This window comes from Marmota marmota, unplaced genomic scaffold (genome assembly GCF_001458135.2).
Source record: "Marmota marmota marmota unplaced genomic scaffold, marMar, whole genome shotgun sequence".
Taxonomy (NCBI): Eukaryota; Metazoa; Chordata; class Mammalia; order Rodentia; family Sciuridae; genus Marmota; species Marmota marmota.
Window position 1 is genome coordinate 45516767 of NW_025999977.1, and position 24372 is coordinate 45541138.

The 24372-nt window shown below is 35.4% G+C and overlaps 1 protein-coding gene across 4 annotated transcripts in view; it reads left to right on the forward strand.

The window, feature by feature from the left end:
* Ldah (lipid droplet associated hydrolase) overlaps nucleotides 1–24372 on the forward strand; it is an 88421-nt gene that overhangs the window by 10603 nt on the left and 53446 nt on the right. For 3 of the 4 annotated variants that reach the window (XR_007348169.1, XM_015479941.2, XM_048804759.1), the window contains exons 3-4: nucleotides 5327–5470; nucleotides 15363–15532. Coding sequence is in view for 3 of the 4 variants with exons in the window: in XM_015479941.2 (XP_015335427.1) it covers nucleotides 5327–5470; nucleotides 15363–15532 (314 nt within the window). In the remaining variant the exon portion in view is untranslated. Of the gene's footprint in view, nucleotides 1–5326; nucleotides 5471–15362; nucleotides 15533–17654; nucleotides 17814–24372 lie in introns of those variants that run through there. The other variant, XM_048804760.1, reaches the window with a different exon arrangement.

A 24372-nucleotide genomic window follows, 5' to 3' on the forward strand; every position in this document is an offset into this window, starting at 1 on the left:
GAACATTTTCTTAAATACCTGTTAGTTATATGAGTTCCTTCAGTATTTTGGGTATTAACTCCTTATCAGATGGATCTTAATCATTTCAGAGTTATATCCATACAGTTAAAAAAAAAAAGTAGAAAAGAAAGAGAAAAAACACTTAATGTACTGATGTGGAACAATTTTAATTTATAGCAAAAGAAAAAAAGCAAGGATCAGAACTGTGTGCATCACTGTCATTTGTATATAAAATGTGAAAAGGTAATATATGAAATATCTGAAAGGATACACAAGAAAGGGGAAACTTTGAAGCTGAATAGCTGGTGCCTGCTAAAGGCAGGAGCCTGGATTTCCATGCTTGCACCACACCCACCACTTCTTCTGCCCCTGACTCATTTAGTATCATTCAGCAAATATCAAATTTTTAAATTAACTGCCTGCCACACCTCTATGAAATGTTTTCTTTGTTTATTGGCCATCATGTTTTCATATGATAGTGATTTAACAAAAATAATTCTATCTGATTTTTAGCATGATTGAATTTTTAATGTTGATGCATGGATTATATAAAATATGCAACATCACACATAGATGTATTTCTGGTGCTCTGCTGCAATTGATTAACTTACAGATCAGGAATTCTTCATTTTATTTCATGAAGTTCCCTTCATTGTATGGCACATTTATAATTATACATGCCACATTGTTAAGTATATTCATGAAGAAATAACTTCCATTTTCCTGGGTATATTAAAAGGATCCTATTATTGTTTTCCTTTCAGTTTGTAAGTGTGCATAATATTAATTAATTTTTCAGTACAAAACCAATTATATTTTCCTGTGAAAAACTCTACTGTGTCATGATGTATTTTTTTAATTTTATGATTTTTATTATAATAATTCACACATTAATTCACTGTAATATTTCCATACATTATGTATTTTTTTTTATATTTTGATGGACTCAGTTCAGTAAAATTTTCCTAGGGTTTTTCTAGCTATCTTCATGGGGCCATTGGTATATATTTTTCTTCTTCTTCTTTTTTTTTTTTTTTTGTAATGTCTTTGCCTGGTTTTTGTATGAAAGTGATGTTGTCCTGATACAAAGAACTGGAAAATTTCCTTCCTTGTCCATTTTCTGGGAGAGTTTTATAGATTTGGTATTATTTCTTCCTTAAGTATTTGATAGAATTCACCAGTGAATCCATACAGACCTGGATTTTCTTTGTGAGAAAATTATTAACTAAAATTTTAATTTCTTTGATAATAGGACTATTCTGTTTCTTTTTGAGTGAGCATGATAGTTTGTCTTTTCAGAGAGTTATCCACTTCATTCATCTGTTCTAAATTTATGCTACAAAAATTTTCATAATATTTCCTAATTATTCTTTGGATACAGAAAAATATCTTTTTCAAATTTTTGTTCACTTGTTTATTTATTTATTTTTTGTATGTGGTGCTGAGGATCGAACCCAGGGTCTCGCACGTGCGAGGTGAGTGCTCCACCACTGAGCCACAACCCCAGCCCCCAGAAAAATATTTTTAAATGTAAATCTGCTCATGCCTTAACCCTGCTATACTCACTCTTCCAGTATTACTTAGATTAAAAGTCAAATTACCATTGAGCATAGTGACACATCTGTGAACCCAGCATGTTGGAAGAAGTATCACAAGTTTGAGACTAGCCCAGGCAACTTAGTGAGAACCTGTCTCAAAATTTAAAAAGGGCTTGTGATGTAGCTCAGTGGTATAGCCCCACTGAATGCAATCCATACATTAGATATAGAAAAGAAGAACCAAGAATTGGACTCTCTTCTGTTGCTTTAGGAGCCATGTACTTTATTTCCTTTCCTTTTTTTTTTTTTTTTTTTTAATGTTCTTTATTTCTTGAGAGCCTTTGCTTAGTGTTGTCTTTCCTCAGATTATCTGTCTTGTGCCTTGCTTGGTGGCTTTCATATGGTAAATGCTCAAAAAATAATTGATGGCCTAAAGAAAATGCAAGAGAAGCTATAATGCCAAATAGAGTGAATGAGCATGTAGTCATAGCATCATCATTTACTTGATGATGATGAAATAATGGCTCAGAACATTAAGGGGGTTTACTTAAGTCCTTATGTTAGTAAGGGAAAAAACTCAAACTTATACCCAGAGAGAGGGAGAAAAATTTATTTCATAGCTGTTCTATTATCTAGTACTCATTGGTTTTTATATATCCTGTCATTATAGACATGTTGCATCTAAATTATGTAGTTGTTATCTTTACTATCTTCTTAATGTTAAATCAGTTTTTAATTATAATAATAACAGATACAATTTATTGAGCTCTTACTGTGTGCCACATATTGGTATAAGTGGTTGTTTATTCACTATCTCTGATGCCACCTACTTTATAGAGCTATTATAAGACTAATTAAAACTACATATATACAGAATATCCTAGACCAGGTCATTTGTGTATTTTTTTATTCAATATTTTCTTTCATCTGTTCTTTCAGTGATCATATATTTATTGAACACTAGCCATCTATGTGGCCTTGGGCAAGTTATTTAACCTCTTGCTACCTTGTTACTATCTCATTCAAAATGTAATTAATTAAGTTAGTGGATGTAAAACCCTTAAATACTGTATGCAGTAACTTACTGCACTTAAAAAATGTTAGCTTTTAGTAGTTTCTAGCCATATGAGGAAGTCTGTAGAACTTCACCACAGTACAAAACATTTGAATATGGGGTAGAACACACTCCTAAATTATACCCAGTGATATAAAATATTAAATCTTTTTAAAATAATGTATAAATAAATGAAATTTTAATAAGAATCCCAAAGAGATTTTTAAAAATTAGTGAAGCTAATCCTAAAGTTTATGAGATAAGCCTTGGAAATTTAGAAAGAGAAAAATAAAGAAAAGGGATTTGCCCTACCAGTTACTGAGACATTAAATACACAGTGTAGTAATTAAGACAGGATGGTACTGGTAGAGGAGAAAAGCAAAAATAAACAGGATTATTTGAAATCAGAATTAGCAAGCTGACATCAAAATTTTTGTATTGGCTCAAAAGACATCTCAAATCAATGCAAAGAGTTATATAATAAATGATCTTGGGACACTTGGCTAGCTACTAGGAAAGAAGTGGATTGCTACTTTGTACTTTTTACTTAAAAATATTCCAAACTTATTGAAAATTTATATTTATAAAACATGAAGCAGTGCCACCCACATCCATCTTAGTTGCACAACCCCTGTTCTAGTATACCCTTCCCCTCTTCCATCTCCCTTAGCTAAGAGTACATAACTGCATTTGAGGAAGTTTTTACCTATTTGACAAAAATGACAATATAGTACCATCACAAAAAGGAATTTGGAACTTGGAGCAATTGGAGCACTAGGTTAGAATGCAACGAAAGCAAACTGACAGTATGGCTATACATTGGTTTACAAGTTTGAATTGCTAATATTTATGTAGCACATATTATGTTGCAGGCAATGTTGAATTAATTCATTTGGTCATTACACAAAGTAGTATGACTATTATCTCCATTTCATAGATGAAGAAATAGGACACAGAGAGGTTAAATAACTTGCCAAAGTTCACATAGTTCGTAAGTGGGGAAGCCAGGACTCCAAACCAGGCACTCTGGCTCCAGTCTTTGCTGGGGATAGAACTTGATTCCTGAGTTACATCCCCAGCATCTTTTTAAATTTTTGACATAGAGTCTCACTAAGTTGCTGAAGCTGGCCTCATAGTTGTGATCCTCCTGCTTCCATCCCCCAAATCACTAACACTGCCTATGAGGCCATTATAGGGGATTACAAGTGTGTGCCACAGTGCCCAGCTCCATTTTTTTTTTTCCTGTTTGTTTGTTTTGTTTTTTGTTGTTGTTGTTTGTTTGTTTTGTGGTGCTGGGGATTAAACCCATGGCTTTGTGCATGCAAGGCAAGCACTCTACCAACTGAGGTATATCCCCAACCCTTTTTAAAAAAAATTTTTTTGGTTGTAGATGAACATAATAGCTTTATTTTATTTGTTTATTTTTTTAAGTGGTGCCAGGGATCAAACCCAGTGCCTCATGCATGCTAGGCAAGTGCTTTACCACTGAGCCATAACCCCGCCCCCCCCCCAGCTCCTTTTTTTGAGATAGGTTCTTACCATATTGCCCAGGTTAGTCAAGAACTCCTGGACTGTAGTGATCCTCCAACCTTAGCCTTCCACAAGCGTGCTCTACTACACCTGGCTTAGAATCTATGCACCTTGCTGTGCTGCCTAACCAGGAAACTGAAAGATATGAACAGTTGAGAAAAAAAATCAGTGAAGTTTGGCTGTGGTTATTTATATCAGTGCACTCAAGTAAGGTGGGGAAAACCTAACAAGAAGAAATCAATAAATTGAATGGAGAAATAGATAGTGATAGCAATGGACTAGTAACTGAAGATGAACCAGACAATTGCAAGATGAAAACCCCATTTCACTGTCGTTTTCCAATGCACATGTGTTAGATTGAATCTTTTTAAAAAGATAATTTATTTATTCAATTTCTCTATATCAGAAGTATGTCAAAAAATACTTTCTGAATACACACAAGAAAAATATGTATTAGTTTGTGTCCTTCAAAGATAATACATCAGTTTGCAGCATAAGTACTTGTGATAATGACAAGTCAACACTGAGTATTCCTTAATGTTCTCTTTGTGTGGGATAGTAACCCTGATTTGACTGGCCTGTTTGTTTAATTTTCATGCAGCTTAATAAATGAGCCAGTCAAACCTTGAAGGGTCTTATAGGCAGTGTTAGTGATTTCAGACTTTATCCAAATGACAGTGGGAAGCCACTCAAGGGTGTTTAAAACGGATGAGATTTGAAGATATATCTCTATGGTTTCCTGAAGAATGGATTCCAAGGGGACAAGAGCCGAGAGACCTGTTAGGATGCTGTTGTAGGAAACCTGGGAAGTGATGATCACTAATGGAGAGAGATGGGCAAATTTGAGATGCATTTTGGAAGCTAACTTAGCAGAACTTATTGGTAAGCTGGATGTGAAGGACAGGGAGAAACCAAGAATGACTCTCAGTGTTTGGGTTTAAGCACTTGGTTTGTGTTTAGTGATTCCAGTTAGTGTATTGAGGAATAGGGAGAGTTTACTTGAAATAGTTGGAGAAAAAGCAGGAACAGAATTTTCTGAGTGGTTATTCCCAGACTTAAGGTAGAAAGGATATTAAAAATTAAAGTATAGGTATAAAATTGCAGGATTTGTAGAGCACAGTGTGAAGAGAAATTGACCTTTCCTTTCTAGTCTGCATCTTCTTACAGGAGTTTGATTAATCTAAGGTCTTTGTCTCTTTCCTAGGTAACCCGGGTTTTTCTTCTTTTTATGTGCCATTTGCAAAAGCTTTGTACTCTTTGACAAACAGATGCTTTCCAGTTTGGACTATCAGTCATGCTGGGCATGCCTTGGCCCCCAAAGACACGAAGATTCTTACAGCATCAGAAGGTATGTCCTTGTTAACATTTAGTTTCCTTTACAGTGAATGAGTATTCTTGTTTCTAGAAAGCCGCTAAGATTAAGAGTTTTACCAATGATTTCATCCCCTACACTTTGCGCCACTATATGTAACAGGTGACTTTGATGTGCATTAATCAGATTACAGGTGTATGAGCAAAATAAATGTTGTTATTGTTTTAAGTTACTATGTTGTGGGAATGGTTTTTTAATAACACAACAGATAACCAAGTCAGACCAAAAAATTTATTGATAAACTTCTGTATTTGTTTTTTTAGTTATATAATTAAGATTAATTTAACCTAACAGTCTTAAAAAAGAGAGAACTGACTTTTAAAGTAATAAATAATTGCTACACCCCCCTCCCCCCAAAAAAGTTTTACCAATGAGAACCCCTGTGTAAGCCACATTTTGGTAATTTTAAGATTTTTAGAGACACTTTAAATCTTATGCAGGAATTCTCTGTAAGAATTTGGGTAGATCAAATAGTCTACATATGACTTTCCTTCTTTTTTTTAATTCACTATATATTTATTGATAGCATATTTCCAAAGTTGTGATAGGAGGAGAAGTAGAAGAAAAATAAAAGGCATGGTCTCTAAAGAAGTGATCTCCCAGGCCAGGGAGTAAATATGATGTAGTAAATATGATTACATGCTGAACATTTTTTTTTTACAAACATTTTATTGTGAAATTTTCATTCACTTGATAGAATTTTTTTTGCATAAGAATTATCAGAGAATAATTTTTTTGTATATGTTATCTCATTTATATCTTAGATCTAAGTCAACATGAAATTCTACACTTTCAGATTCACTTACAAATTCTGTTTTTATGTTAAGATTTATCATTTAGGCAAATTTTCTATTTGATCTCTTCACCTTCATCTTCAGCATCATCCACTTGATTTCTTTATAGAGTTACTGTTCACCCACAAACCACAAAATTTATATGCATAGAGAAGAACCAGACATCTGGTATGAAGGAATGTTAATCAGTCAGCTAGGCATACTAAATACCTAAGTGGTTTTGCAAAATAGTTTACCATCCATGTCTTAGAAATATTATATATTGCTCTAGTTCAGGAAACTTGAATGACTTCCTGAATATTTCACTTGAATAGTTTGGCAGCAAGACCTGGTCTATACCCTGCTTAGCAACATTTAGTAGCTAAGGATCAACTGAGCGTGTGGAAACACTTGACATTTTTATTGTACTTATTTTTTTTTTATGTGAGTAAATCCTTCAGATTTATTTTTTTTTCTTTTTTTTTTTTAATTTTTTATTGTTGGTTGTTCAAAACATTACAAATTTCTTGATATATCATATTTCACACTTTGATTCAAGTGGGTTATGAACTCCCATTTTTACCCCATATACAGATTGCAGAATTACATCAGTTACACATCCATTGATTTACATATTGCCATACTAGTGTCTGTTGTGTTCTGCTGCCTTTCCTATCCTCTACTATCCCCCCTCCCCACCTCTCCCCTCCCCTCCCCTCCTCTCTCTCTACCCCCTCCACTGTATAACCCTGAGGGTCTCCTTCCATTACCATGCAATTTCCCTTCTCTCTCCCTTTCCCTCCCACCTCTCATCCCTGTTAAATGTTAATCTTCTTCTCCTGCTCTTCGTCCCTACTCTGTTCTTAGTTACTCTCCTTATATCAAAGAAGACATTTGGCATTTGTTTTTTAGGGATTGGCTAGCTTCACTTAGCATAATCTGCTCTAATGCCATCCATTTCCCTGTAAATTCTATGATTTTGTCATTTTTTAATGCAGAGTAATACTCCATTGTGTATAAATGCCACATTTTTTTTATCCATTCGTCTATTGAAGGGCATCTAGGTTGGTTCCACAGTCTTGCTATTGTGAACTGTGCTGCTATGAACATCGATGTAGCAGTGTCCCTGTAGCATGCTCTTTTTAGGTCTTTAGGGAATAGACCAAGAAGGGGAATAGCTGGGTCAAATGGTGGCTCCATTCCCAGCTTTCCAAGAAATCTCCATACTGCTTTCCAAATTGGCTGCACCAATCTGCAGTCCCACCAGCAATGTACAAGTGTACCCTTTTCCCCACATCCTCGCCAGCACTTGTTGTTGTTTGACTTCCTAATGGCTGCCAATCTTACTGGAGTAAGGTGGTATGTTAGGGTGGTTTTGATTTGCATTTCTCTGACAGCTAGAGATGGTGAGCATTTTTTCATGTACTTGTTGATTGACTGTATGTCCTCCTCTGAGAAGTGTCTGTTCAGGTCCTTGGCCCATTTGTTGATTGGGTTGTTTGTTTTCTTATTGTCTAATTTTTTGAGTTCTTTGTATACTCTGGATATTAGGGCTCTATCTGAAGTGTGAGGAGTAAAGATTTGTCATGCTGAACATTTTTGAACAGCTTCTAAAGCTTGATTTATTAATCTATTGTTAGTTTGGGTAAGTGTTTCAGATCCTATAAACAGTATCAATTCATCTAGTTAAATATGGTTCTTAACTTTTTTATTTTATAGCTAATCTGTTAGTTTTAATGACTAACATTGTACAATTTATTTTCAAAATGGAAATTTTTAATCATATTTTTGTATTAAAAAGTTATATGTACTTATTATTTAAAAATTTAAGCAATTCAAAACTAAACAAGAAAGTAAAACAAATAGTTTTCCTTAATATAAAGGTTGGAAAAAGAATGCTGTAGCTTTATAATTTTTTTTTAATTATGTTTAAATTTTCTCAACCTCAAATCAAACAAGCATTAGCAGCTTGGCAGAGAAATGAGATTTCCCAGTGCCTTTAACACTTTCTCTACAGTAGCTGAGGAGTTTTTTCCAGGCTGAAATAAGTATCTTAAGAATTGTCTAATAAGTGAATTTTAATGCTTTCTTCCCTATGACAATGTCATGATAAAGTGTATATCTTAAGCCTTAATAAAATGGTTACATTTTTATTCTGAGGGTATTTTTTCAAAATTTATTTACTTTGTATTACCTGTCCAAAAAATAAGTGGGCATATATTATGTACCAAGAAAACTTTCAGTGTCGAATGATTTTAAAAAACAAGTAGTGGACTTGTTTTTTATCTCTGACATGTAGAACTTGGAATTTGTCACTTTCATCCTCACAATAAGAAAAAAGCTTAAAAAAATGAAATCCGGTGATTTTTCTTAGATCTGGCAGAGAATTGAGGTCACAGGACAAATTCCCACCTGGAATTTGGAGAGAAGAGAATACCTGAAGTGGAGGATCAGAGAGCCATAAGCTGATAGAATATGCAATAGTGATTTTGATGAATTATTGGAGGTGAACGTGAGAAACTCCCATAGGACTCCTCTTGCGCACCCACCCACATTTTCTTGGGTGTTACCTCCAGAAACTCCATTAGATTATTTTTTGAATATCTGAGGAAGATTTCTGCAAAGTTTTTGACCCATGGAGAAGAATTTTGCAGGATGCCCAGAGCATTCTCAACAACAAAGGCTTCCCTTTTGCCAGACCCTTATCTAACCTGAGGAAGGACACTTAACCAGTGTTCCTGAGGAAAGATTTCTCTATCCTGGAGGTGGGGGAAAAGGTGACAGGCTCTTTGGAAGATCACAGTACAGGTTTTCAGGCCCACGTAGAGACTGAGCTTTAATTATAGGTTATAAGATACTTTTCTCTTCCATATTTTATCACTACCTCAACAGACCTCTGTTGAAAGAGAAATTTATAATGAAAGTGTATTGCAGCTACAAAAATCACAAGACACAGAGTTTGTTTAATGAGGAGTTCTTAGGGAAAGCCAGTGATGACAAAGGATAGAAAACAGGAACTTAGAGGAAACTGAAGTCTCTGGCATCTACAAGTACAGTAAACATTAAATACAACCCAACTTCTAGCCATTAATTAATTAACAAAGTCTCACATAAAAAAAAAAAATCTTTTTAACTTAGTTCCTGTTACCAGATACATCATGTCTGGTTTTAAACAACAACAACAAAAATTACAAGGCATTGTAAAAGTCAAGATAAACCAGTCTGACTAAATAAAGAAAGTATGGAGCTAAACTCAGGTCTATGCTTATTACCAATTTTGAAATTATCATGAAATTTAAAATAACTACTGTTAATAGAGTATAGGACTCTAGTGGAAAGAATAGCATGTTAGAAAGAATGGCTAAAGCAAGCCAGGGTTGGAGACTCTTAAGAAATTTCCAAAAAAAAATACTAAGAAATACTGCAATAAAAAACGAAAGATTTTACAAAGAGATCACCAGTAGACTAGATGTATCTGCGGAAAGAATAAGTGAGTCTGAAAATAGGTCAATAGAAACTTCCCAAGCTGAAATGTAAAGAAAAAAATGTTTAATTGTACCTATCAATTGATATAGAAAACACAGTTAAAAAAAATACTTATTATTTTTTAAAAATCTCAGAAACTAGTTATAGAGGGAAACTTACTCAAATTGATAAAGAATATTTGTAAAAACTATCATATTTTAAAAATTGCAATTAGTTATACATGACAGTAGAATGCATTTTGACATATTGTACACAAATGGATAACATTATACTTAATGGTAAGAAACCAAACGCTTCCTCCTAAGAAAGGGAACAAGACAAGATGTCCCTTCCCACCACTCATATTCATCACTGGGTTGCAATTCCTAGCTAATGTAGTAAGACCAAAAAAGGAATTAAAAGATAAGCAGATTGGGGAAAAAGAAATAAAACTTTTAATTTGCAGAAGATATGACTTTCTGTGTAGGAAATCCCTAAGAGTCCACAACAACAACAGAAAACTCTTGGTTGTTGCCATATCAAGGATGCAAGGTTAATATATAAAAATCAGTTGCTTTTCTATTTAGCAGCAATGAAAAATTAGAATTAGCAACACTCTCCATTAGAATCAGGGCATGTTTTGTTTTGTTTTAAGGGCATATTTTGAAAGGTGAATGAATAGTGATTATCTAACTTGATTTTTAACAGAGTAATGAAACTGAATATACAAATTGAATATACAAATTGCAGCCTTGATTTAAAATTTCTCTTTCATGGCTGGGAATATAGCTCTGTTGATAAAGTGCTTGCCTCTACCAAAGTTCTCTTTCAAACGTAACTGAAAGTGAATAAAATGTAACATGTACTTATTCTGCTATGAAATATTTTCAAATATTCATTTATATATGCCCAAAATTGGGGCTTTATTATCATACATAGCTCTTCCTTTATCAGGAAATTCTGATCTGTTTATAATATGTTTTTTGTAGTCTTGTATTTAGAAAATAGCTATTAAGAGAATTTTTCTGGAAGGGGAGTGGGGGAAAGGAGGAGGAAAAGGTTAGGGGAGGTATTAGAGAGTGAAATTGATCAAATTATGTTATGTTCATGTACCAATATGCCACAATGAAGCCCACCGATTTGTGTAATTAATATGCACCAACAAAAAAATTTCTTCAGTGGTAGAGTTCTTGCCTAGCATCTGAGGCCTTTGTTTGGATCCCTAGCACTAGAGGAAAAAAAAGAAGAATTTTTCCTAGAAAAAAGGTTTATTTGATGTGCCAATCTTCAAAAATCTACCAGCTGTTCTGGCCTATTTTCTGAACTAGTCAAGAAAAGAGATAATCCAAAGACTGGGAAGTAGGAAGAAATGGGAATACTACAAGGTACTGGGAAGGGTTTATTCCTATTCTTTTGCTGTGTCAACTTTTTAATGGTGAGTGGTGAGTATGTCTTATTCCTACAGTTTTACTTTGGTGAGAAAGGCCATGCATTGGAGAGAAAATTTATGTATCAAATTCCTTAATCAGAGCAACAGCCAATCACATTTACCATTAGAACTCATGCTAAAGACAGAATGCAAACATTTGAACAAAACATGAATAGCAGCTTTGAAAGTCTAAACAGACTGGAAGGATTGCCATAGATCAAGGGTTCTGAAACTTTGGCATGTATCAGAATTACCTAGAGGATCTATTAAGACATAAATGGCCACCCCCAAGGGTGTTGATTCAATAGATCTGTGGGAATCTAAGAATTTGTATTTCCAACAAGCTTCCAAGTAATAAGGATGCTGCTAATGCTGGGACCATGCTTTCAGAATCATTGACCTCTGTCTGCCCCATTGGATACTGATGAACAAAACCAATAGAAACTATGTGTTGTATGTTTTCATTTCTAGGACATGTCTTTAATTCTTGTTCTAAATCAACATCTTATTTGCATCTTTGAGTATGCTTATTGCTGTTTGGGCTGCTCTGTTAATAACTTAGTAATTGGAGCCTGGGTTCTTTGCTATCTCATGAGAACAGTGCCATCTAGAGGCATTAGCCCAGAGGGCCACCATGGGCCAAAGGAGGCTGTGGTGTCTAGAGAGGGTGAAAAGACAACTCGTCACCATGAAGAATTTATTGACTGCCAACTAGATTATCATGTGTGGTATTGCAAGGGAGTAGAAGGAGATGACATGCCAGTCTTTACTTTTAGGACAGTGATTCTGGGTAGCTCAAAAGTTCTGTGAAGGCTGAGCCTGGGCCTTACCAATGCCCATTTGAGCAGAACAGTTGTGCTTTCACCTGTTTTACATGTTGAACGTTGTGTTTGAAAGTGTATGCTCTAGAAGGTTGCTTTGTGTAGACAGGACAGATATATTATATTCACCATCCAAGATTATTGTCCTAAGGTACAAGTTTTCTGACACCCAAAGTATGGTGTGAAAAATATGTATTGAGAGAAAGCCATAATGACACATCAGATGGCAACAGTATGTTTTGCTTCATATTAGCATGTGTTAAAATTATGCACAGTTGGAAATAATATTCTAGTTGCACCACATTATCACAGTCACAAATTGACTATAATTGAGAGAACAGATGTTCACCAATGTCAGAAGGGATGATTCAAAAAGAAAAAAGTGAAAAGAAAATTTGAGGAATTAGAAGTATAACTGGTTTTTTGGCTTAATTTACTAGAATCATTACCAACAATTTTAAGTTATTTGTTCAAGAAGTACAAAATAGAAGCTAGAAATCATACTGGTTCAGTTTAACAGATTAAAAACATTGCCTAAAAATATCTCAGAAAATCTTGTAATTAGTGATGAATTTGAATAATGCATTATCTAAAGTGTTATCAACTACTGCCACTACAGTCTCCCAAATGGAAAGAAAGAGAGAAAAACCTGTAGAGCTTTCTTTCTTGCTGGGACTAGACGAGCAGAGACATGAGGAAAGATGGACTGACTAGATGAGCCCAAAGCAGGAATAGTCAGTCAGTTCAGTCTCAGGGCTCACAGTAGGAGTGAAAGCAGGTCTCTGGGTAGAAAGAAGTAGAAAAACCAAGAGACAGGACAAGGAAGAAGTCAAAATCAAGTGCAGTGTTAGAGTCTCAGGACAGAGGGAAGGACTAGGGAGTGTCAACGTGGCAGTTCTGTCCAAAATCACCGACCAGACCATGCTGCTGCAGGCTCACAGTCCTTAGAGGTCTTCTCACTGCTCAGAAAATGAGAGCAGACTCCTTGGTGTGATCAGTATGATCGTTCATGCCCTTCTTGATTAGTCACAGTCTTCCTTTTTGTTCCACCTCTCCCAGTAACCACAGATAGCCCCAGAACTCATGGCTGTTTCTGAAATCTCACCCCACACTTCTGTGCTTCTTGCTCTGTTTCCTAAGTCTATAACAGTATGTTTGTGCTGAATCTCTCTCCTGTTTCCCACACTTCTTCTGTGAAGTCTTTAGCAGATCACTGGTGTTAGTCAAGTGGAAAACGTAATTTGAGGACCCTTGATTTCACCATCTGTTTAGAAAATAATAATTTAAAAATATTTTTAAGATGTATTGGAATTTACAGCTTTTTATTATTAAGATAGCAGTTTTAAATAGAGTGCCTATCTACATCCTCTCCACATGTTGCATACCTTCAGAATTAGGAGCCGCACCCATGTTTTGATACAAGGAACTTACAGAATATTTAGGGTACCCAGAACAGATGAGCCTAAGGTATGAGTAAACTTTCACATCAGCTTAGCAAACTTGAGTCAGTTGTGAAAAGAAGGCCTTTCATATCTGTGAATTAAGTAAGCATAAAGAATTAGGGACCATGGTTCTCATCCAGCTGCTTCCTTGGTGTTTCCCATGAACACAGAGCATCCTTTGGTGATTCTGTGCCCCATTTGAATAATAAAGAAGTGAAGGATAGTTTTCCCTATACATTAGAGGTAAGATACCTGGGAACAGTATATTTAAGCATTGTTTTAATATTTTGAGAAATTTTTAAAAACATAAAAGTTTAATAGTTTCTACAATTATATAACAGTTCAAGTTTTTTTTACTCACAATTGACAGATAACACTGCCATATACTTTGATATTTTTATCAATAAAAATAAATGAAGTAAAATAATACATTAAAAGGTTTTGTCTTCTTCGTGGATATTTTCCAGTTCTGCTATCATAAATTTAGAGTAAATATATAATGGTTCTTTTTATATTCTTCATTATTTATGTAAGATGAACAATACATGGTATGGTTTTGTGTCTTATAAAGAACTTACCTAAGAAATAAACCGAATACTCCTCTTGCTCAAAGCATTTTTTCAATATGAAGTTCTGTCATTAGCCTTTTTAATTCTACATATAAGTTGTTTGATCACAATTATTGTTAAGATATAGCTTTGTAGAACAGAAAGGAAGAGTTCAGTAGTTAAGAAAATTCTTGTGTGAGATGTAGAGAGTTATGGTCTACAGATCCAGTCTTAGCAAAAGGCTCAGGTAGTGCTGTAATCATATCAGTACTGTGGTCATGGAAGACTTTAAATGCTATATGAAAATATATAGTTAAAGTTATGTATTTGTGTTCAGTGTGTAGCTAGACATGTATATATGTGTGTGTGTATGTATATATAATTAAATATGTAGTTAAATTTAGACTGTTCTGCTTGCATTCAAATTATACTTAAATTTGTACATTTATAGTAATGAGCATGTAACAAAGAATGTTGTCTAGTATTTATCTTAGGTAACTTAAGGGTGCCTTACTTTTTATGAATCCAAAGGAGGATTACCTTTTATCATGATCCATTAAAACCCTATTCTTTTCCCAAATGCTTTAGATAATTTCTTGAGGTTTTTATAATTGTGTTTTTATGTATATTTCTTCTTCTTGGACTGTGATCTTCTTGAAGGCAGGGATAGTTTTTCATTACATCTTGAAGAATCTGAAAAATAGTTCATTTGTGACAGAAAAGAAAGTTAGTTCAAGCAAGTCAAAAGATGTACTGGTTAAAAGAAACAGTTTACAACATTCCTACCTGGATCTTTCGAGTCTGAGTTCTTTAAACAAAGATTATCTAAAATATTAAGGCAGTGTAGGACTTTCTTGGTTGTTTATTAATAATAAAAACTAACCTAAACTGGAGGTTCTCAATGTGTGGTCCTGAAATCAGCACATCAGCATCTCCTAGAAACAGATGCAAATTCTTGGGCCCAAACCCAGACCTACTGACTCAGAAACTCTGGTGGTAGGACCCAGCAATCTGTTTTACAAGACCCTCCAGGGAATTCTGATGCATGCATGCTCAAGTTTAAGAATCGCTTACCTAAACTACCAGTAGTTCGTGGAATAGTTGAAAGATCATGGGCTTTGAGGACAAAAAGACCCAAATTGGAGTCTCACCTCTTCTACTTAGTCTGTGACTGTCCCTCTGTTACATGATACCTACAGTGTTGAGATTTTCATCTGGAAAATGAAAATGATAATATTTCCCTCTCAGGATTGTTGTGAGGATTGATTGATATTATTTAATTACCTAATACACTGTAGCCTTTTGATAAATGATCAGTATTTTTTTAAGATTTTTCCAGTTTAGTATGTTTACTTATTGAATGAAAGCATGTTCCTGTTTTTGCTTTTAGATGCAAATGCTCAAGAAATTAAGGACATCTATGGACTACATGGTCAGATAGAACACAAACTAGCTTTCCTGAGAACCCATGTGCCAAAGGAAGTAAAGCTTATGCTCATTGGCCATTCAATAGGCAGCTACATTGCTCTTCAGATCTTGAAGCGTGCCCCTGAGCTTCCAGTAAGTATGCCTTAGGAGGTGACTGTCCACACCTTATTGTGCACTGTATACATTCTCCTCAGCACTTTCTCTCTTGGTTAATGGAGAGAGGGATACTTGATGGCTTCCTTCATCTTCACTTCCCATTACTGTGGGCCTAGGTAAGTATATGTTCATGAAATTCCCATAGTTTAAAAAAAATAATAGAGAGAAATGGAATTTTCTCAATGAATGCCTTTGAATCTAGAGTTGTCTAGAATTCTGATGTTGCATTTAACTTGCTGTATTTTATAAAGGAATATTTAAAAGTAGTTACCATCCAAGAAATAGAAAGCTCTGTATTGGGAGGGTATTTTGCAAATATTCATGTCTCCTTTTAGAAGCAAAAAATGTATTATCCTCATTGATAGGTAAACAGCTGTCCTTATGGAACACCAGGTCTTTATTTAGTCATAAATCCACATCTTCTGTAGTTTGCCAGGTTTTTTTAATATTTATTTTTTAGTTGTAGTTGGACACAATACCTTTGTTTTATTTATTTATTTTTTATGTAGTGTTGAGGATCGAACCCAGGGCCTCGCACATGCTTAGGCAAGCGCTCTACCGCTGAGCCACAACCCCAGCCCTTGCCAGGCTTTATGAGACACACATTTGTTCTTTTATTCACAAATATTTAATGTTACTGTGTATCAGATATTAAGTGAGGTACTGGAGTCAGGAAGACATATTAAAAATGCCTAGGGGGCTGGGGATGTGGCTCAAGCGGTAGCGCGCTCGCCTGGCATGTGTGCGGCCCGGGTTCGATCCTCAGCACCACATACAAAGAAAGATGTTGTGTCTGCCGAGAACTAAAAAATAAATATTAAAAANTTAAGAGAGAGAGAGAGAGAGAGAATTTTTTTTAATATTTATTTTTTAGTTTTTCGGCAGACACAACATCTTTGTTTGTATGTGGTGCTGAGGATCGAACCCAGGCCGCACGCATGCCAGGCGAGCACGCTACCGCTTGAGCCACATCCCCAGCCCTCCAGTAGGTTCTTGGAGCTCACTATGCATTTGTTCCTTTTCCCACCAGCTTGACACACTCATTTATTCATCATTGCCTGGAAAAGGTATTAATTATAACCTCCCTGACTACGGTTTTTAATACTAAGTGGGTTTTTTTTTTTTTAATTTTCTCTTGTTGGGTATTAAAAAACATATTTTTCATCTCTAAATGTAAATTCAAGCTTGTACTTTATTTATTGTATTATTGCTCTTCTCTGTTCTCCCCCCCCCCCACTCTTTGTTTCTGCTTTTAGCATTTTGCTTGACTACTAACCTCTACTGTGCTTTTGAAATTTCCTCTAGTGCTATATTGTGTGGGTACTATCTTCAGAGTGTCCAGGCCTTCCTCTTGGTGGTTCTGCTTTCGTAAGTGCTGTGAGCTCTGTTCCTAGAGCAAGAACACCCAGGTTCAAATACTTGCTGTCATGTTTTGTCTGTGTGACCTTAGACAAGTTATTAAGTCTCTAACTCAGTTTCCTTATCTGTAAAATGGGATAATAATATGTTCTTCAAAGGATTCTTGTGAAAATTATATAAAGTATTAGCAATGATAGCTGGAACTTAAAACTTTCAAATAGGTCTTATCTGTTACTGTTATAGAAATGACACTAGAATCAACAGCTCAGTCAATAGGTTAACTACTGTATTGGTTACCTACTGCTATATGTCAAATTGCCCCAAACTTAGTAGTGTAAAACACATTTAGTCTCTCACAGTTTCTATTCAGAATTCTTGCCACACTTAGCTGGATCCTCTGTTGCAGGGTCTCTCATAAGTTTATAATTAAGTTGTCTTCCAGGGGTGCATTGTCTTCTGAAAACGTGAGATGAATTTGCTTCTAAGCTCACTCATGTGGTTTGCTGGCAAGACTCAGTTCCCTGAAAATTGCTGGACTGAGAATCTTGGTTCATCACTGGCAGTTGGGGGTGGAAGGGGGGAGCTACCCTCCTTAATTTTAGCCTCTCTAGCTTGCTTCATCTGTGTAAACCTGGGAGAAGAGACAGACAGACTCTGCTGGCAAGATAAAAGTCATAGTCTGTAACCTGTAACCTACAGAAATGACATTATATCACTTTTGCTCTATTCTTTTTGTTAGAATCAAGTCACTAGGTGCAGCCACATGTAAGGAGAAGAAATTACACAAAGGCCTGCATTCCAGGATGGGAGGCACCTTGGAAGCTATGTCAGAAGCTGCCTATCCCACCACTGTACAATTAGGATTTCACTCGTGTGGTATATATAAATTGAAGTACTGAATTGATTTTTTACTAAAGGCAGTGACTTGGTCCTGCCAAATAAAATGCAGCAAACTGATATGAAATATAATTTTTGGTTATTAGTTGTTCAGATGTTTTTAAAGCTTTAAAAACATTTAAATTTTTAAATTTTTTCTTTAATATTTAAAATAGTAATAATTTACCATTCTATAAATGTAAAGAAAAAAATGCTCATTTCTGAGCTTATCAGAGTCTGTTAACTTAATCACCGGTCTGTGTTTTTTGTTTGCTTGCTCCAGATCCATTCTATATGTGATATTTGGTTTCTCTTGTGTACACTGAAAATGATTGTTTAACACATTCATTTTGAATCCTTCTCATTTGGGGGGCTTGCCTTTTCAGTGTCTGTTGAGAAAGAAGTACAATAGTGCATCTTAAAGTTATATACATTATTATAGCTTCTTCAACTCCCTAACTTTATATTGTCTTATTTTCATGTATTTTGCCCATGCAAGAGTGGTAGTGAATGGGACTGTGGGTGTGGCTCAGTGGTAGAGCATTGTGCAAAGCCCTGGGTTCAATCCCCAGCACCAAAAATAAATAACTAAATAACAATTTTTAAAAAAGAATATTGGAGAAAAGGCAAAAAAAAGATGAACCACAAGCTTAACCTAGTCTTATTTGTAGAGACATAGCTTACACTGTGATCGTAGAGTTTGCAGAGATTGTGAAACTTTTTTATCTTCATTAAAAGCGTGTATGCTAGAAAATAACCTGTGTAATAAATTATTCATAAAAGGCACTTTGGGGGGCATCTGTATGATTTTTTTTAATTCAGAAGTTTTATCTGGTTTCAGTTAACCACATTTTTTGCAACCCCAACCCCAAACACCTGGGCCAGTTTATTTTAGTGGTATGATCCCCACTGAAGTGTTGAAATTTCAGTGTCTTTGGGCTACTCTAAGACAAGTTAGCATGACATGCTCCATTTGAGATGCATTTGACAATCAAGTGAGCTTGTGTAAGCCAGAGTGTTGCAATCCCTAATCATCTTGCCAAAAATAAGTTAGCTGTTATGTTTTATAACATATGAAGTGTGATAATAAGAAACTTGTGTTTTCATCTCTTCTGTTATTTTTACTGGAATTTTTGACTCCCATAAGATTTCGAGGTCATATTTGTAGTTGAGTAGCTGGTTTATTTGGTATTATTTTGGTTCAGTTCATTTTAATATTTTTATAACTTATCATAGGCAACCTTGGTCTTAAATCATTTTAAGAGACTTATTGCATATTTGAGATATGTTGTCTGACCTATATTTTAATATGATGTTTATATTTTTTGTTTCTTTAGGCAAGTTTGCCACAGACATATAGAATATTTTCAGTCATTTTGACATTGTTCAGAATAGAGAATCTTAAAAGAAAATAGTTAATTGAAAACTATTGCATAAGTAGCTGTCATAATAATAAGCACAATTGTCTCTGGACTCATAGAATCATGGAGCTGAAGTGGGCTTTAGAGACTATCTAGCCACATCTTTCATTTCATAGGTGAGAAGTGAGAGAAAGGTACCTTGCCAGGATTCAGCCTGGCTCACTCTGAATCCTGGGGTGAGGTACACATACATTAGCTGTGGGTATAGAGACAGCCTAAGAAAATATCTCATGGCTCTCAATGATAGCAGCATGTGCTGATATGATGGTGTGGCTCTACAGTGCACATGAAGAGATTTATGTGACATGTTGTGTTGTAGCTTGAGGAGTATGAGGCCAGTAAAAGCTCTAGCAATTGAGAGAAAGAGGAGACTGATGACATGGAAATAAAAAAGTATTAGTCTTATCCTCACTATCTGGAATCTACTTTCTCTCATCCTCAGCCCTCTGTCTGTTAAAAATGTGCCATCTGATTTTGCCGATAAATCATTTGCATAAAATTCAAGATTGGGAGTTGCCTGGGCATTGCACTGAGTTGGGGGTAGACCTCAAGTAATTAAATTATTTTCCTCTTAGAATTATATATCATTTAATGATAACCATTCCTCTTCTTCCAGAGATAGCATGTACTTTGTAAACTTTAGTTTTTAAATTATTTGGCCTTCTTGAGGGAAAACGCACAATAACATAGAGCTTCTTTTGTCTGCCTGCTTAGCAAGTTATCTTCTGAGTGAAACTTCTGAATTGCTTAAACTGACTCCTTTAAGTGCAAGATTGTTTTGTCCAATTGTATAAAAATCTGTGTATGGGCTGGGGATATAGTTTAGTTGGTAGAGTGTTTGCCTCGCATGCATAAAGCCCTGGGTTCAGTCCCCAGCACCAAACACACACACACACACACACACACACCAAAAAAAAAAAAAAAACCTGTTTAAAATATCACTCAGTCTTGTTTGTTGTTGTTGTTATTGTTTCTGTTGAGATCCTCCCAAATAAGTGTTTTGTAGTATTTTAGATACTCAAAATATACCACAACTGCAGCTGAGAAGCTTAAACAACTACTTAGAGGTAACATATATAGGTCGTGTGCATGTTATTTCAGGAGCCATCCTGTCTACATGGGTAAAAAACAATCCCACGTATTCTGCCAACAAGGAGACAATGGAGACTGGAGTGTGCTGCACTGCTCTGCTAACCTTCATGTCATGTTTGTGAGTGACACTCATGAAGTCACTATTGTGTTAAACAGTCATGATCTGGTGGGGAGTAACTGTTGTCCATGTCCTGTTCCTTGATTGAGTGATAAGAAATGGAAGGCAAAATGGGGAACCACTGTGAGGTTCTGGATATTTCAAGAAGAGAGGAGACTTCCAACTAGGAAGATAAGAAAAGGCTTCATGGAAGAGTCTTTTTGAACAAAGTATTTGTCCAAAACCAATGTATTTGAACAGGGGTAATGAAGATGGAGTAGAACATGGAAGTACAGCATTTCAGCATTTCATGAGGAAGAGTGGGGGGTTTCTATGCATTCTAAGCAGTGGAACAGTATAAAGAAAGAGACTGGTTTTTATCACCGAGCACATGGGTGGTCTGATTGGGTCTGAGAACCCAGGCTGATGGAGGTGGGTAGAGGGACAAGAAAGCTGGGCCAGGGGATCTGGACTCACTTTCTGGACAGCAAGAAAGCATGGAGGATCTCTGATGATGATAGTCATGCAGATAAGTTAATCTCTCAGAGAAGGGAGAATGAAAAGGAGATAGAAATAATGTAGAATGAAAGCAAACAAGCAGGCAAGAGACATGTTTACTAGTCCAAATGAGAAACCATGAAGACTGTATGGGATAAAATTGCCAAGGGAGATTGTTAAGGGAGAAAAGAAATAGGTCATAGATGTGTATATTGGGGGAACATTTTCATTTGTTATGAAGGTAAAGGAAGAGGAAACAGAACGAGGCAGAAAGTATAATAGTTTTTAAGTGTTTCAAGAAGGGAACACTTTCGTTTGTCATGAAGGACAAATGAAATGAAGAGGAAATAGAAAAAGGCAGAAAGGATAGTGGTTTTCCAAGTTAAGACCCGCAATTCATTAGTGAATGCTAAATTCCTTCATTAGGTTGCAAACAATGGATCAGTCAAGACAAAAATAGACTGACACAATGACATAGTGTCAGTGACTTTAACAACAAAGGTTTGTTTCCTGTTTACCTTCTGTTAGGCTGCCCATATGTAGGTTTTTCAAAGCGGTCTACTCCATAATCCAGACGGATGAATAGCTTCTAGCTAGAATATTCTGATCCCATGGAAGTCTTGTTTGTTGTTGTTGTTGTTTGTTTGTTTTGTTGAGATCCACCCAAATAAGTGTTTTGTAGTGTTTTAGATATTCAAGTTTTAGAGACTCAAAATATACCACAACTGCAGCTGAGAAAGGAAAGGGAATAGTGAACCAAACTCAGTGTTTTAAAACCTCTGTCTGGACATGGCCGAGCATTGGACACAGCAAGTTACATGACTGAATCTTCTATCAATGAGGTATGAAATATAATCCTCCCCAGAGAAGGGAAGCATATGTTTGTGAATGATAAAACATCATTTTAAAAAACAGAATAGAATAGAATACATTTACATTGTAAAAAGGCGTATATTGCAAAACATTTGTTTATATTTTATAAGTATATGTTGATAGATTACAGTATAGAAGAATATTTTATTTGAGTCAAGATTTTAAAAGTTTGAAAACTTTTTTAATAGTTTTTAGTTGTAGATGGACACAATATCTTTGTTTGTTTGTTTGTTTACTTATTTATTTATTTTTATGTGGTGTCAGGGATCAAATCCAGTGCCTCATGCATGCTAGGCAAGTACTCTACCACTGAGCCATAACCCCAGCCCTGAAAACTTTTAATCTAGACTAAATTATACTACAAAAACAGAAGAGAAAGGAAGATGCCAAGAAAGATATAGTCACATGGAGAATTAAAGATGACCATGGATTCTTTGCCATTCCTCTCTCAAGAAGTGAAGTTTCTTTCTTCTTTGAATTTAGGTTGGGCATCTGACCTGCTTTCACTAATAGGATGCAGTGGAAATGACATTATGGTACTTCCAAGCCCTTCCCTTAAAAGGTCTGAGAACTTCCGTTTCTTCCCTCTCAGAAGCAGCTGCCATGTAAGAAATCCAACTGCCCTGTGATCTCCATGCTGTGAAAAAGCCCAAGCTGGCCACACATGGAAGATCATGAGATACTAGAGTTAGGAGTGAAATTTTCTTGGACATCCCATCCTATCTCATCCTATCCCAACCCATTAGATCCCATTCCATCCCATCTCATCCACCACTGAATGCAGCTGAGTGAATGACCCCGGCCCACCACTGTTTGGAGCAGAAAAACCATCCAGATGAACCTGTTTCAATTCCTGACCCACAGAATCATGAGAAAGTGGTTTTAAACCATAAGTGTGTAGATACTATATTAAATAGCAATAGATAACGGGGTGGGGGAGGTAACTTTGAGTACAGTGAAGGTTAAGGAGGATGAGAACTTTAGACATCTGGCATTAGTAATTGAAGTGTCATCAGTGATCTTGAAGAGAACACTTAGTGAAATAATGAGAGGAGGAGGTTGCAGGACATTAGATGATAGTCATCTAGGAACTGACCAGTTAGGGGAGAAGAGAAGATGATAAGTTAAAGAAGAAGTTGATCAAGGAGCATTTTTTCCCTATAAGTAAAAGAGAATTTAACATAAGCTGAGGGGAATACCCATGCAGAGAGAGAGGTTAAAAATAAAAAAGAAATAGGAACATTTGTTGGAGCAGTTTGCATTGTATTTGTCCTTTAAGCCTGTGCACCTGAAAACTAGGAAAAATTGGGTATTTCTTAACCTTTGCATCCTCGCAAAAATGTTTTTCCTGGGAGTGGAGGATGTGCAGCTTATACTTGGATTTCTATTTCAGTCTAGAAGCCTGAATCAGTTTTCAGAAAATAGATGTTATTGCCATTACTAACAATAATCATACCAAACATTTGTTTGAAATTTACAAAACATGTTCACATGTAACAAGGCCATTTAACAACTTTATTTTTTCCATCTAAGAAATGAGACTGAAGTTCCAGGGAGTTTTATGTCTAACCCATATGTCAATTACTAATAAGTGACAAAAAAGGAGTCTATTTCTTTCTCTCACTTTCCCATTATCTGCTTTCCAAGTGAGTTAGTTAGGAATGTTAGAATTGTACATGGCTAGAGCAAGTTACTTTTACAAACTACTAAAACCTATTTAGCCTAAATTTAAGATTTCTATTGTTGGTTCTTTAATATTTGAGTTCTTCACATACACAAGGAGGGATTCAGGTGAATGTTCTGGGGAGAGTTTGGAGAGAACTGGGAGCAATGAGATTACCTGTGAGTGACGTAGAGCTAAGGAGACAAAGGGAGTTGGCCTTGAGGCCTAAGCCAAGGAAAGAAGTTGAATGGAAAAAGACAGTGGATCAGAATCCTAGAATTGAGCTGCAGATAGAGGGACATGTTAAAGTGTGAAGAAAATTGGAGGATTCTGCAAATATAATGTATAGTCATTTGACACTTGTCCCCATGTGACCCATTAATGAACCCTGATTTGTAAAAGACCTTCCATTTCAGAAAACAGTAAATCTCCTACTTAGAGGAAAGTTTGTATTGAATATTGTGAGATACCATTTTTCCAATGACTTACAAATTCATTTATATATGTATATTTATCTCTTTGTGTGTATATGCACACATTATCTTTTCTGAATTACCAGTAGATTACCTTGCTGAAAACTAAACAGCGGAAAGTTTCAACTTTTCAACTTTTTTTTTTTTTTTTATTTTTTTTTTTTTCAATATTTATTTTTAATTTTCGGCAGACATCTAACATCTTTTATTTTGTATGTGGTGCTGAGGATCGAACCCAGGCCGCACGCATGGCAGGCACGATCTCTGAGCTAAGCCCTAGCCCAGATGCTCTTAATCTTAATGTAATTATGAAACAACATTAGACAAATGTAAATGAAGGACATTCTATGATATAATTAGTCTGTAATCTCCAAAAAATTTCAAAATTCAATGTTCTGAAACACAAAGAAGTACTAAACAGACAACAAAAAGAATATAAAACATAATAATGGAATTTTTCTTCT